Here is a 13,293-nt window from a genome sequence, read left to right on the forward strand (position 1 = left end):
GATGTTAGGCTTTATTTCTGACTACTTCACAGTTCACATTCTAATTCTACCTTCTAAACAATTGTTCTTGCACAAGACAATCACAACCAGGATCACTGGGTCAGGAGTTATATCCTTCACCATTAGCCATTGATGATAACCCCAGTTTCGCTGCTGCAGACCCTTAAAAAGAGTGCAGTACTCACAGAAAGCGAGTGATAGGTTGAGATGAGATCATGGTAGGTGAAATCTGGACGTGTGTATGATTGCATCAAGCCAGTTTCGTATCATTCGCTGTTATAATCAGTGTGGAAAGGAGTAGGGTGCAATTCAGGTTGGCCTAAGTTGGCATTTGGTCTATTCAAAATTTGACAAAATCTCAACCCTAACCCGACCAAGTTGCACTTCTAGTTTACATACCCCTCTCACTCCCTCCCCGGCTCCCCCCCTAGAGGAAGAAAAATCAATTTGGCGTTTCTACGAAACAGCCTGCCTCTTGCATTTTTAAGGTATGTTTCAATTATCAATAACTTCAAATAATGGTAAGTATGCAAATTTGTATTGGCTAATCCAAAGTGTTTTAGGTAAAAACAGCATGGGTATTAATTGCCAGACACAACGTTAAACATTTGGTGGACAAAAGCTTTTGATCTTTTGTTATTCCTCCCCATAAAATAAAGTACAGAGATATTCTCAGGCTGTAAAATAATAAAGTATTGAGTGGATTTACACTGACCAAAGCCGAACTCCACATGCATATGGATAAAAATTTATCCAATAATTTAGTGGTTTGTTGTATCCACAAGACATTGTGCGTACAGGTCTCAACTTCCCGTTTTGTTCCACTTATTTAGTACTTTTTTTATGAATTTCGGTGAATGCATTGGGTTTAGGGGACGCATTAATTTTCCAGCTCTCATTTACACAATCAGATTCCACCATTTGAGGGCAAATCAATGTTTACGTGAAAATCCAAACAATTAGATAGCTATTGTTAGTAGAAATTCTCATATTGCGCTACTCACAGCCTTTTACAGCTGTGCATTGAGAACATTTCCATATTTTTATGTTTTTATTCTTGAAGAAATATTTATATGGGAATGCACTGAATCCGATTTCACCCTGCTGCATCATCTTAAAAAATATATAAAAAAATTTCGTATCGGCCATTAAGGTTATCACTTATCAGTACTTCGAGTTTGAACCAATTACATGGTGGGCGTTTTGCTCCAAACAAGGAGTAGGTGGCAAGTTATGGGACCGCATACCTGTCTTGTGCCACTACCTAGTTCAGAGTTTTGGCCTTTATCTTGAAAATTACTCTTTTTTGGTTGCTTGTGGTAGCATTAAATGCTATTTTTTTTTGTTTTTTTTACCTTGCACCACCTGTATTGCAGAGTTTGCAACAGCCAAGTCTAGATCTGCTACCAACAAAGCTTCGAACATGATCTATAGCCACACATTTCAGCCGTGTTTAGCGGGCCATACTGTTATGTGTCATATTTTGAGGTTCACCAGTATCGTTTGTTAGTTTAGTTAATTTGTTGCATGATTTTCAAAATCGGATGGGACTGGACGGTCGGATCGGAAATATCAGGAACTAGTCAGGTGATTGGTTCTGTTTTTCCTGAAAACTGGATTTTCCTCTAAAACTGTTGATTTTGGTCAATGAACCGCTGAATCGAACGGTTAACTGTTCGAACGGTTTTAACTGTTTTTTATTTTTTTGAATCTTTTTTATTTTTTTGTCAGAATGGGCCAAGTATTCGGTTAGAACAGTTAGACTGTTCGACCCAGTAACTGGACCCCTAACCGGTTCGATTTAAAAAACTATGATTTGTTGTGCATAAAATAAGGTTGTTAGTGTTCATGTTAGTAATTTTGTTATCCTTTCTAGGTTTTAGGTTATGCTGATCTAAAGTAGGTTTTAGATGTCAACCCGTTTAGATACTTAAATGGTTCAACTGCATCTAGAGTTATAAAAAATAGCAAAGTAGATTTTGACTGTTCAGAGTCAAAGATCACATTCAAATCTATTTTGCTTTGGAAAAGAGTTCAGTTTTACTTTGAAGAAAAGCATTTTTAATATCACCAAAATAATTTTGTTAAACTCAAATCAGACTGCATTGGATGGTTGGAATGTGAGAATTGGGAACCAACAGCCAAAATTATTTTTAGGTACGGGTGCTAATCAGGTACCCAATTTGAAGAATTTACACTGTATCATGCTCGGGTCAATTGAAATTTTAACAATTCCCCAACCCAAACCCACCCAAGCTAATTTTAGGTGTCACCATTCTTACAAATGCTGATACATGTGTGATACTGTTTATGCTTCATAATATTCATTGTTTTGGCTTATTTTGATCTAGGGAAATTGTCTAAAACTCACAATGAGTTTTCAATATTTCTCTTAAACTCACCACAACTTTTCAAAATGTCTAAAACTAACCATGTCAGTAAATTTTTATTTTCCAAAACTCACCTTCCGTCAGTGCACCGTTAATGCTTCTTAACATAGGTGTCCATGTCAGCATAAATAATAATTTTCATGACCAAATTACCCTTGAATGGTGAGTTAGAGGAAAATTGGTATTTTTTCAGTTTTCAATTTTATTGTTTTTTTTTTTTTTGAATTTTTAGTGTTTTGTGATAGTTTCTGTTTTTTTTTTACATTTTTCTATTTTCTACAATCTATAAAATTTCCTATATTTTGTTATTTATTTATAATTTCTGTGTTTTTCTATAATTTTTGTGCTTTTTCTACAATTTTTTTTCTAAATTTGTTTTTCAATTTCTATAGTTTCTATAATTTGAAAATAATTTTTTATTTTGTTTGAAATTTCTATGCTTTTTTTAATATTTTTTGTAATTTCTATGTTTTTATGTATTTTATATTTGAAAATATTTTTTTTTGAACTTTTCCTTTTTTTATGTCTAAATATTTAAATGATAATATATTAACACCCGCTAAAAATTCATGGTGAGTTTTAGACGAATTCCCTTTGATTTAAAATATTTTTTAAAAAACATATCTACCCTTGTAAAATGAGAATTTCTAAAGTGAGCGGGGCTTTAAACAAGATAAGAAGGGAAAGGTGTGAGGACTGATAGCATTCCAATAGAAGTTTGAAAATATACTGAAATAGTCCTACTTTTACTGACTAAATTATATAATAAGATAATGAAAATAAAGGAGATGCCAAATCGATAAAGAAAAAGATCATTGTGGTTTCTATAGTTTAAAACAAATGCAATATACAGAGTTATAATAATTCTTGTTGGATTAAATTCATAAGCCATACTGAAACTTTGGGAGAGTCAGAGCAGAAACCAATTTGATTTTATTAATACAGGGAGGTTGGCAGATTGGCCATGAAGTTATTTCTTGTTAAGGTGATTGACAATAAAGTTCAGAAAGTAAAGGGGATATAATATAATGGGTTTTAAAAAGGCAAGAAGTGTTAAATAGGTATATGGACTTGATCAAGGACATATTTATGAGGATGCAATAATTAATGTTAGAACATGTGGGAGAGACATCAAAGCTTCACCAAGAATTGACACTCGACCTATGGATGAATTGATTAAACATATTTATGAGTTTTTTTTTTCTACAATGAAATAGTATTAATTTATGAACCAAAGAAGGATCAAATGTAGAATTACATTTATGGATAAAATGTCGTAGAAACAAGATGTTTTAAAATAAATATGACTGAAATAGAATATGTGAAATGTAAACATAATAATAACAAGAATGTAAAATAGGGTACACTTATGATTAAATACCAAGGGATATCTCTGTCCTATTTAGTGATGGAAATTTCCCTTGTAAAACTGGGCCCCACCCTGCCCCAAATGGGTGGATTTTTCCCGAATTTAAATGGGGACGGGGTAAGGATGGGAAAAATATTTTTGCTCTGAATTAGGGATGGGTTTTGCATATAATTCCCCGAACCCTCTCTGAGCCATATGGTAAATTAGTAAAATATTTCTAGTTTTAACATTGATTTTTAAAATATCTCCAAGTTTTCTTGAAATTCTTAAAATCTTAGGATCCCATAATTCCATTTCTAAAGTACCCCCAAAGTGTATTCATCAAATTCCTAAAATATCTCCAAATTCCCATAATCATATTTGTAAATATCCACAAATTAAATAATTTTTAGGTGGTTGCCTAGAGGTGGGGAAAATTCGGGGATTCTTTATCCTCGATTGGGATGGGGTAGAATATCTTGACTACAGGGCGGGAAATAAAAGAACCTATGAGAAGCTCCAAATATTATCATTATCATTATCATTATCATTCGAGCCTTATCCCAGCCTTGAGTAGCTCTCATGAGTAATAAAACGAAGGAAAACTGACTAAAAAGGCTAGAAATGATCTATCACAAGTTGAAAAGGCTAGAAGAACTAAGGGCAGGACAAAAAAGGATGTGGGTTTAAGTAGTTTATATGATTTAAAGTCCCACAATTTAACAACTAATTATATATATAAGTGATGACATAAATAATTAGAGCAGAGTTCACATCTCCGCCCCACAGCACATTCCCGTTGTGTATTGAGAACATCTCCCAATGATGACATCATCCAGACTGATACTATCATCGGGAGGTGTTCCCAATACACGGTGGAGATGTGTTGTGGGGCGGAGATGTGCTCTCATTAGAGCAAGGCTTTGGTGATGATGATGATGATTTCCATTTTTAAAGGCAATAACTTACATATTTGAGCATAAGAACATGATTTTTAAAACTGACCCGGAGACCGAACCGGTCAGGGTCCGGTTAGTGGGTCGAACTGAACGGTCGACCCGTTTTGATAAAAAATAAAAAATAAAAAATAAAAAACAGTCAAAACTGTTTGAACGGTTTGAACAGTTAACTGCCCGAGCCAACAGTTTACTGACAAAAAATGGTTTTTTGAGAAATCCCGGTTTTTTCGATTCCCTTTATGTTAAAAATGAAGCCTTCACATAATAATACGAGTACATGAGATGTCCTCTCCCCCTCCCCCCTCAAAAGAAGGAAAAATATATATATATATATATATAATAGATGGTAAAAGGTTAGTCATTTTCAAGGTGTACATGTCAACTCGAACCTGCTTTTGAGCTTGTTTCGGGATGGCAGTTTTCCTTATCTCCATTGGATATTTGGCTTCTCTGACCCCATGGGATCAACATGGAGATTGTCTTGGCAGGATGGGATAGGGATGGGGGATTAATAGTGGTATCTAATCAGGGATGGGAGCGAGGATGGGGAGTGAATTTCCTGCCCTGCTCCAATCCTGATTATATATATAACATACATTATATATTATATATAATATTATTTGTATTATATATAAAAAAATATTTAAAACATTATTTATATTTAAAAATTTTCTTTATTTTAAATAAATCTATTTTTTATAAAAACTTTTAATTAAAAATTTCGAGACTTTGGGTCCCCAATTAGGAACTAATCTCTGTTAAGGATCAAGGATGGAGAATCACTTTTATCCCCGAAGGGATCAGGGTTGAAATATGAATTTATTTCAAAATTGGGGTCGGGATGAAGAATACAGTCCCCACCCCAAACCCATCCGTTGCCATTCCTAATCTTGACTAGATTTGATTAGCGTTTAACCGATCCAACTTTCAACCTATATATATATAATCATGTATAATTTATTATACCCTCATTCAATGTTCTTAAATATTTTATGTATTTTTAATTTTAATGAAACCCAAGTGCAGAGAAATCGTAAATTTTCATCTTGCATTTGTCAGGTCTAACCAGACCTGGTTTTTCTTAGGTTACGACTCGAGCTGGGTTATTGCACTAATTGGATTGGCGATTGGGTTTGGGCTGACCACAACATGACCCAACCTCGCTAACCCGGTTCAACCTGGCTAAACTAAAGTTGTACCCCTGTCAAAGTATCAAGGACAGGGGCAATAAATAGGGGGAGGTCATAGATTGGTACGTTGTATGTCGTTGGAAAAAGTAACGGATTCATGATGAATTGAGCAATTTCACCTATTGTCTCTTCGTCATTCTATGTCTTTGTCTGTCATTATTGTCTCTCTACCAAAATAACTATACAAAAGTATAAGTAGTTTATCTTATGTTCTATATATCCGAAAGATAATTTGGAAAAAAACAATTGAGAGCTTATTCCTGTGTATGAAACGTTAACCCACCTACTCAGTTGATCAGGCTGTTTTTTTTCAAAGTTTGTCTGAGTTTCCAGGTGGTGAGTAATGACTTATGAGTGCTCCAGATGCACCCTATTGAGTTGGTCTGCCTTCATAACCGAGACTTTGGTCTTTGTTTTGACCCCACTCTATTGAGTTGTTGGGTCTGCCTTAATTAGGTTTTGGGTCAGGTTCGTATTGAGGTAAATCCATTGTTATGCCCTAACTGTTATAAATTCTAGTCCAGTATTCAAACATTTGTATATATGGCCTTGGTTTCGTAGTATTTAGTATTTGTGGGATTCAATATTACATTTGTCAGACTGGTTTGGGTTTGAGTTCATTGGATTCAGGTTTGAACCAAGATTTATCAATTCTGAAATTCTCAAAAAAGAATTCTCCATTTTGATTTTTTTCTGATATCCAGTATTTAATAACACCTGTTAATCATAGGAGTACCCACATTTATGGGGTGGGCTTTTTTTGTTTGAAAAAAAAAATATTTTGACTTTTGAGGGTGGAGACGGCTTTTGTGTTTTTACAATCCGTATGGGTACGGATAATGTACAGTATTAGGTTAAACCAGATCCTCTCCCACCTGCATATTGTTGGAGAAGGCATATAAACTTATGTATTAAGTGTTGAATTTAAAAATATTTTAAATTTTTGTGAAGGGTATAATTGATAGTTTATGTGTTTTCATCAAATAATTGGAAATTTTGATGTTTGTTTATGTTATTTTATTCCTTTATTGCCTACACAACGTAAATAATGGGAAATTAGATATAGATTCTAACCCAATCCTCTCACTCTCAAATGTAGGGAAGGTTTGGATTTTAAAAATCTAATTCAATACCGGTTTTGGGAAAGTACTGGTTTGGAAGCCTAGGGAGGTGAGCAAGGTCTAGATTTTATAATCTCTTCCCAAACCAACCAATTGCCATCCTAGTTAACCAAGACTTTTTAACTTTTACAATCCAGATTTGTAGCTGAATTTGAAATGATAGCAAGGGAGTCATTTTATTCATTATTTTAAAAGGCTTAAGCCTTGAGGTGTGAGGCTTACGCCTTGAGGCAAGGGGCATAGATTTTGCTTCAAGGCTTAAGCTTAAGAACTTTGATGTGAGGCTTAAACCTTTGTTATATTAAGGCATAAGCCTCAAGGCTCAATGTGTGAGGTGTAAAAAGGCATAAGCCTCAAGTATCAATGAGTATTTAGTGATTTAATGCAAAAAATTATTTTATACATTTTTATAGTTCAAAATATATATTGAAGAATCACTTCAATAATTATGGGACAAATAAACAAAAAATAGTAAAAATAAAAAACCAATAGGGGAAATTAAGCTCTATTAGTTTCTCCTAGTGTTTAAGTAGAGTTCAATGCAATAAGGGTCAATCAAGTTCTTAGTTTCTATTGGATATATCAAATGAGATTTTTTTTTTTATTATTCAATTCTAAATCTAACATCCCAAGTTTGATATTTTTCTCATTCCTTTTCCTAATGGATTTATTTTCTTTTTATTGATTTTTGGATAGATCAAATTAACTAAGTTTGTTTCTTTCTTCTAAACTGTTGAATCACCATAAATCTAATATCCAATTATATGAGTGATTCTTCACATGTTTCCTTTTCTTCTAAATTGGCTATTTGAATTATTTATAAACTTTGCATATTGAAACATAAAATTAATGTAAAATGTTTATAATTGTGAGCTGCTTAGTTATTATATTTTATTTAATGCTTAAATGCTGAAACTTATTGCTTATAAATTTTTATTTTATGAACTTCTATCATTTTAACTTGGTATATTATTTGTTATTTTTATCAATTTATAAACTTTAATTATACTTCAACTATACTCTTAGCCTTTTAAAACCTTGATTTTATTTTCATGGAATTGAAGGGAAAGAGGAAACATTTTACTTTATTTTCAAATCCAAATTTAGTTTTGTTTCTAGGATGTAGATCAGTGTTACTAAATTCTCAACTTTATATACCAACTAGACTCTTGATTCCTCCAAGAGGTTTCTCCTCTTGGTTTTTCTCTAAAGATCTTTCTTGAATCTTTTCTTCTTCTTCCGGCGAACCCCTCTCCCTATTTTCTCTTCTTGGGGTGTCTCTCTCTTTATTTGTTGCTCATCTTCTTTTCTATTTCGTCTTTCCATCTTCTCTTCCCTTGTTCTGCCTTCCCATTAAGGTGTGTATCATAGGAGGATACACACCTTAGTGGGTGATAATGTGGTATTGCATGGTGGCCCAAGAACCCCTCTCCCTATTTTCTATTCTTGGAGTTTCTCTGGCCATGAACATGGTTGAGTTTGCCCAGTATTCATCTATTCTACCGGCCGGTGGCCGGTGGGTTGGTCGCTTTGCGTGATATTGCATGGTGGCCCAAGAAGCTTTATGGATTTCCGGCAATACTACGTACCTTACCTTTACAGATCGATGTTAGATGAAATTAATATCTTTCGGTGAAAAATTCATACACCCTTTCCTTTTTACATCGCAACAAACAAAGCCTAGCTTGGGGTAAAATAATGAAAATTAATATACGTAGACGCCATTTATTCAAAACAGTTCAGGGTCAATATCAAGGTTCTGGGGGCTATAAAATTACAATACAAAATGTGCAGATGAAGCCTTCAATTGCGCTGTACTGTACCTTGTTATAACAGAGCCATGGAGTTCCTTCACAAGTTGATCATGAATTTGGTAGTTCCACCTGTTGGCCTCATCATTCTGTGTCTCACCCTCCCTTTACTCCTCATTTACAGGTTCATCCGTTCCATCCTGACATCTTTCTCAAGCCAAAATATCGCCGGAAAAGTTGTTCTCATCACCGGAGCTTCATCGGGAATCGGGAAGGTCTACACTTAACATAAATTCAAATCATATATATATATATATATATATATATATATATATATATATATATATTTATATATATTTATTGCTTCATGATATATATAAGTATTTAAGCAATTTGATTTCTGATTTTGCATGCATGCAGCACCTGGCTTATGAGTATGCGAGAAGAGGAGCTTCTTTAGTCCTTGTTGCTAGAAGAGAGAAGAGCCTTAGAGCAGTGGCTGAAAGAGCTCGGCAGCTTGGGTCGCCTGATGTTCTAGTTATTCGAGCTGATGTCTCTAAAGTTGCTGAATGCAAACGTTTTGTTGACAGAACAATGGACCATTTCAGCCGAAGTAAGAGGAGTCTGAATTTCTTTAATTACATATTGTTTGTAATGGCGTTTAACTAATAAGGATCTGATGATTTGATTAATTTGCAGTGGATCATCTGGTTTGTAACGCTGGGGTCTATAACTCTCACCTGTTTGAGTGTGGAATTAATGCAGAAATTTCCAAACCAGTGATGGTAATTAATTAATCAATCCCTGCATGAACCACAGATCAATAATCAATGTGAGAGCTCAGTTATATTGTTCCTGTTGATATTGTGCAAAACCAGCTAATTGTGATTTGGATTAATGTTTAGGATATCAACTTCTGGGGATCAATCTATCCAACTTATTTTGCTATTCCTCACCTCAAGAAGAGCAAAGGAAAGATCATCGTCAATGCTTCAGTTGCTGGGTGGGCCATCTCACCCTGGGCAAGCGTGTATGGTGTAAGGAATCTGCAGGGAGATGGATGAGTGATTATTATACTATACTATAGTAGTGTTATGAATGTTCATCTTAATTTTCTTTTCACTCTGGTGATCAACTTTGAATTGCTGATGATCTTCTATCTGTTTCAGGCAAGTAAAGCTGCACTGATCAACTTTTTTGAGACATTGAGACTGGAGTTGGCACAGGAGGTTACAATAACAATAGCTGCTCCTGCATTTATACAGTCAGAGATCACACAAGGAAAGCACCTAAACAAGGAAGGCATCCTAGAAGTTGACCCAAAGCTGAGAAAGGTAAGCTTATCCACTATTTCACTGTTACATCTGATTTTTAATTTATTTTACTTTTAGTTACTTAGTTTTAAATTTCAATCATTCATGAAGTTGGTTGCCAATCTCACCCTATAGAGCCAGGAAAAATTAATTCTAGCCAGTATGGGTAGGTCAAACCTGTATTTGCATATGGGTGCCTTGACCACCATTGATCTGGAACATCATGTGGGGCCATAATGTTTTGTGTTCTGAAAAACACTGACTGAGATGGTCACGGGGTATGGAATAATAGATAGGAATGCCAATTAATTACTCGGGTTTAATGGTAAATTGTTCTTGCTCCAACCCTATCAGTTTGTTTGGAGCAGACTCAGTCGGGTGTGGGTATGTTTGGATTAAACGAATCTAACCTGCAGCGTGTCCAGGTCATTGTGTCCCCCTCCCACAGTACATTACCACAACGTCCCACACAGCACATCCCCATCGTGTATTGGGAATATCTTCCAATGATAATCCATATATCATTATTGGGAAATACATATTCATGTGGGGGCTGATTTGAACTCCATATGTAAAGGGGTGTTATGGTAGTTTTCTACAAAATACAATAAGATATTAATGAATCTTTTATAAAAGTTGATAGTGACATTGAGATATCTGTAAATATATTCTTCACTAATAACAGGGTGGGGTGGGTGTGTACTGGTTGAGATCGACCTTATAAGTATGGTTGAAAGTATCGATACACCCCAAAAATCACTATTCTTTATCTTTTATATTTAGTTTTTTTTTTGAATTTTTCACAAGAGATTGGTCTTAGGCCTAACTATCCCCTGAAAATCATCAAAACGGAATATGATACACTTGATATTCTCCGATATGTGACAAAATTTTGAACCTTACCTATAAGTGGATTTGATAATTCTGTATCAAAGTTTGGCAACCCATACCTTAGGGTTGAGGTCGGGTTGAGTTATGTCATTAGGCTGTGTTTGGTTGCAATGCAAATAAATTTACACTGGTGCAAAACCATGGTAGTAGTGCAAATGATTTGAGCGTAAATTCTCACCTATTTTTGTTTCAAAATTTAGTCTATTTTATTTGATTGCAATACAAATGAAGTAAATTAAGACATGAAGTAGAATAAAGTAAAATCCAAAACAAAATTAAACAAGAATATAATTTGCATTTTTTTACATTTGCACTTCCATGCATTTGTACTAGGGCAAATAAATTTGCACTGCAACCAAACAAAGACTTAATATCAAACCAGACCAGTTTATGAGTTTACAGTCACCCTCATTATGTGCTGTGAATGTAAATCTTTCAAATCTTGGGTTAACCTAAGGCTGCAACATTTACAGCCTATGTATATTGCTTTGGTCCAGTACTACTAACATATTTCTATACCACAAAATTTGTTAAAAGGTGGGTAAAATCTACTCAATGACAAAGAAATTATGTACAATTTTAGGCATAAGCTATTGTTTTGTTTAATGCTTCATTTATGAAAAACACTAGGTGCTTGTTGATAATGTATTTAAGCTTCAAATCTAGAAGACTTTAAAACCAGTTAGTGGGAACTAAATTGGTTGAAGGTAAGGCCACATGCCAAACTCAACTTGAATAAAAAGGGGGAATGCAATGGTTGCAAAACTACATTAATTAGTCCAACTTGGGTGTTTCTTGCCTGGATAGATGATGGGTCTTGTCTCAAATTTCAAATGTTTCCAGATAATGCAAAGTGTTGTCATTTACAAGAATTGATGATTGATGATGAAAAACTTGGTTATTTGATAGATCATAAATAGCAAATTCCAAGTTGAGAGTGCAGGAGAATGTGCAAAAGCCATTGTGAATGGGGCATGCCGGGGAGAGAGATATGTTGTAGAGCCATCATACTACAGGCTGTTGTTCCTCTTCCATTTCATGTGCCCTGAGATTGTTGAATGGTTTGCTCGCTTAATTTGTAGAATAAAGCCAATCACAAGAAAGAGCAATACCAATGGAATCAACAATTAAATTAAGGCTGTGTTTGGAAACAATGCAGATAAGTGTGAAAGCAAATATGTAGAGTATAAAATGGTCTATATAAATTATAAAGTTGGGTTAGTTTTGTACTAATAAATTCATCTTACCAAACCGACTTTTAGCTGTAATGGATGCAAACACGGATTCCAATAAAGCATATGCTTTTTTTTTTTTTTATCAAAAGCCCATTTGAATGCAAATTTACTTCTTTTCTATTGATATATTTTTACATCTTATTATCAATGTAAATATGCATTGGTCTGTCATTTGTCAATGCATAAATGTAATGTTGCTAAATACAGACAAAAGTGAAACAGAGTGCAAATTTACCCTGAATTGGGATTTACACTCCATTTGCATCGTTTCCAAACGCAAGTAGATCGATGCTCTTTAATTATAAAGGGTCCTTGTTCTTGATTTGATTGTTTACCATATATATTTTATTATAAAATTCATACCTCAGAATTTACTTGCTTGATGCCAAATTTATGGCTTGTATGAATCAGTAGTCCTTTTTTTTTTTTGTGTGTGTGTTAGTTAGGACGAATTTGTTTCACAGGAATAGGGGTTTGGAATGGGACATTTTGATTATATTCCATCTGTTTGGTTGGGTGGAATTGGAATGGCCATTCCCTCTTCTTCTTTTGAGAATAAAATCCCATTCCAACTGATTCTAATTTCTATTCGGATTCTTGTCAAAACCAAACAGACTATATAAATAAACCATTCCAATTCCCGCCACAAAACCTAATGGACCCTTATTAAATATTATAGCACTTATTGCCATGTTGACTCTCAATGTCAGCTGAAAATTATAGTGGCTTTGTTAATTACAGAACTCATCTAGATCCTACTTCCACCAAAAGACAAGGCACAACATTGCAACCATGTATATACAACAATCATGTTTTCTTGGTACTAGTATTAAAAATTAATTTTCATACAAAGGGTTTACATAACTTTTAAAAGGATACGATACTGTTGAGTTTTTTTTTTTCTTGTTAATGAACAATATGAAGAGAAGTCTAGTGCAAAACTTGCTAATCATCCAAATCAATTTGTGCTGGTCATGAGATATGACAACCTACCAAAGTGTTAGGGATGCACACTTTGTTACAATGATAAAAAAAAAAAGGTTCATGAAAATCCAAAATAATCTTCAAATTGAATTCAAAATGTTGTAATTGCTT

The 13,293-nt window shown here is 34.2% G+C and overlaps 1 protein-coding gene across 1 annotated transcript; it reads left to right on the plus strand.

The window, feature by feature from the left end:
* Nucleotides 1-8,812: 8,812 nt before the first annotated feature.
* On the plus strand, nucleotides 8,813-12,313 carry LOC148864165 (11-beta-hydroxysteroid dehydrogenase A-like). The gene is made up of 6 exons (XM_088978976.1): nucleotides 8,813-9,034; nucleotides 9,180-9,372; nucleotides 9,459-9,544; nucleotides 9,665-9,796; nucleotides 9,929-10,093; nucleotides 11,873-12,313. The coding sequence occupies exons 1-6, from the start codon at nucleotides 8,849-8,851 to the stop codon at nucleotides 12,092-12,094; spliced, it is 984 nt and encodes a 327-aa protein (XP_088835102.1). The 5' UTR covers nucleotides 8,813-8,848; the 3' UTR covers nucleotides 12,095-12,313.
* Nucleotides 12,314-13,293: the final 980 nt, after the last annotated feature.

The sequence above is a fragment of the Nelumbo lutea genome, chromosome 3 (genome assembly GCF_056320005.1).
Source record: "Nelumbo lutea isolate HS-2025 chromosome 3, American lotus-T2T, whole genome shotgun sequence".
NCBI lineage: Eukaryota > Viridiplantae > Streptophyta > Magnoliopsida > Proteales > Nelumbonaceae > Nelumbo > Nelumbo lutea.

What these genes read in the sequence shown, in the direction of transcription:
- LOC148864165 (XM_088978976.1), top strand. Translation starts at nt 8,849, where the DNA reads ATGGAGTTCCTTCACAAGTTGATCATGAATTTGGTAGTTCCACCTGTT. An exon ending in CTTCATCGGGAATCGGGAAG is followed by an intron (nt 9,035 to 9,179) that starts GTCTACACTTAA and finishes GCATGCATGCAG; the next exon opens with CACCTGGCTTATGAGTATGC. An exon ending in TTGACCCAAAGCTGAGAAAG is followed by an intron (nt 10,094 to 11,872) that starts GTAAGCTTATCC and finishes GTTATTTGATAG; the next exon opens with ATCATAAATAGCAAATTCCA.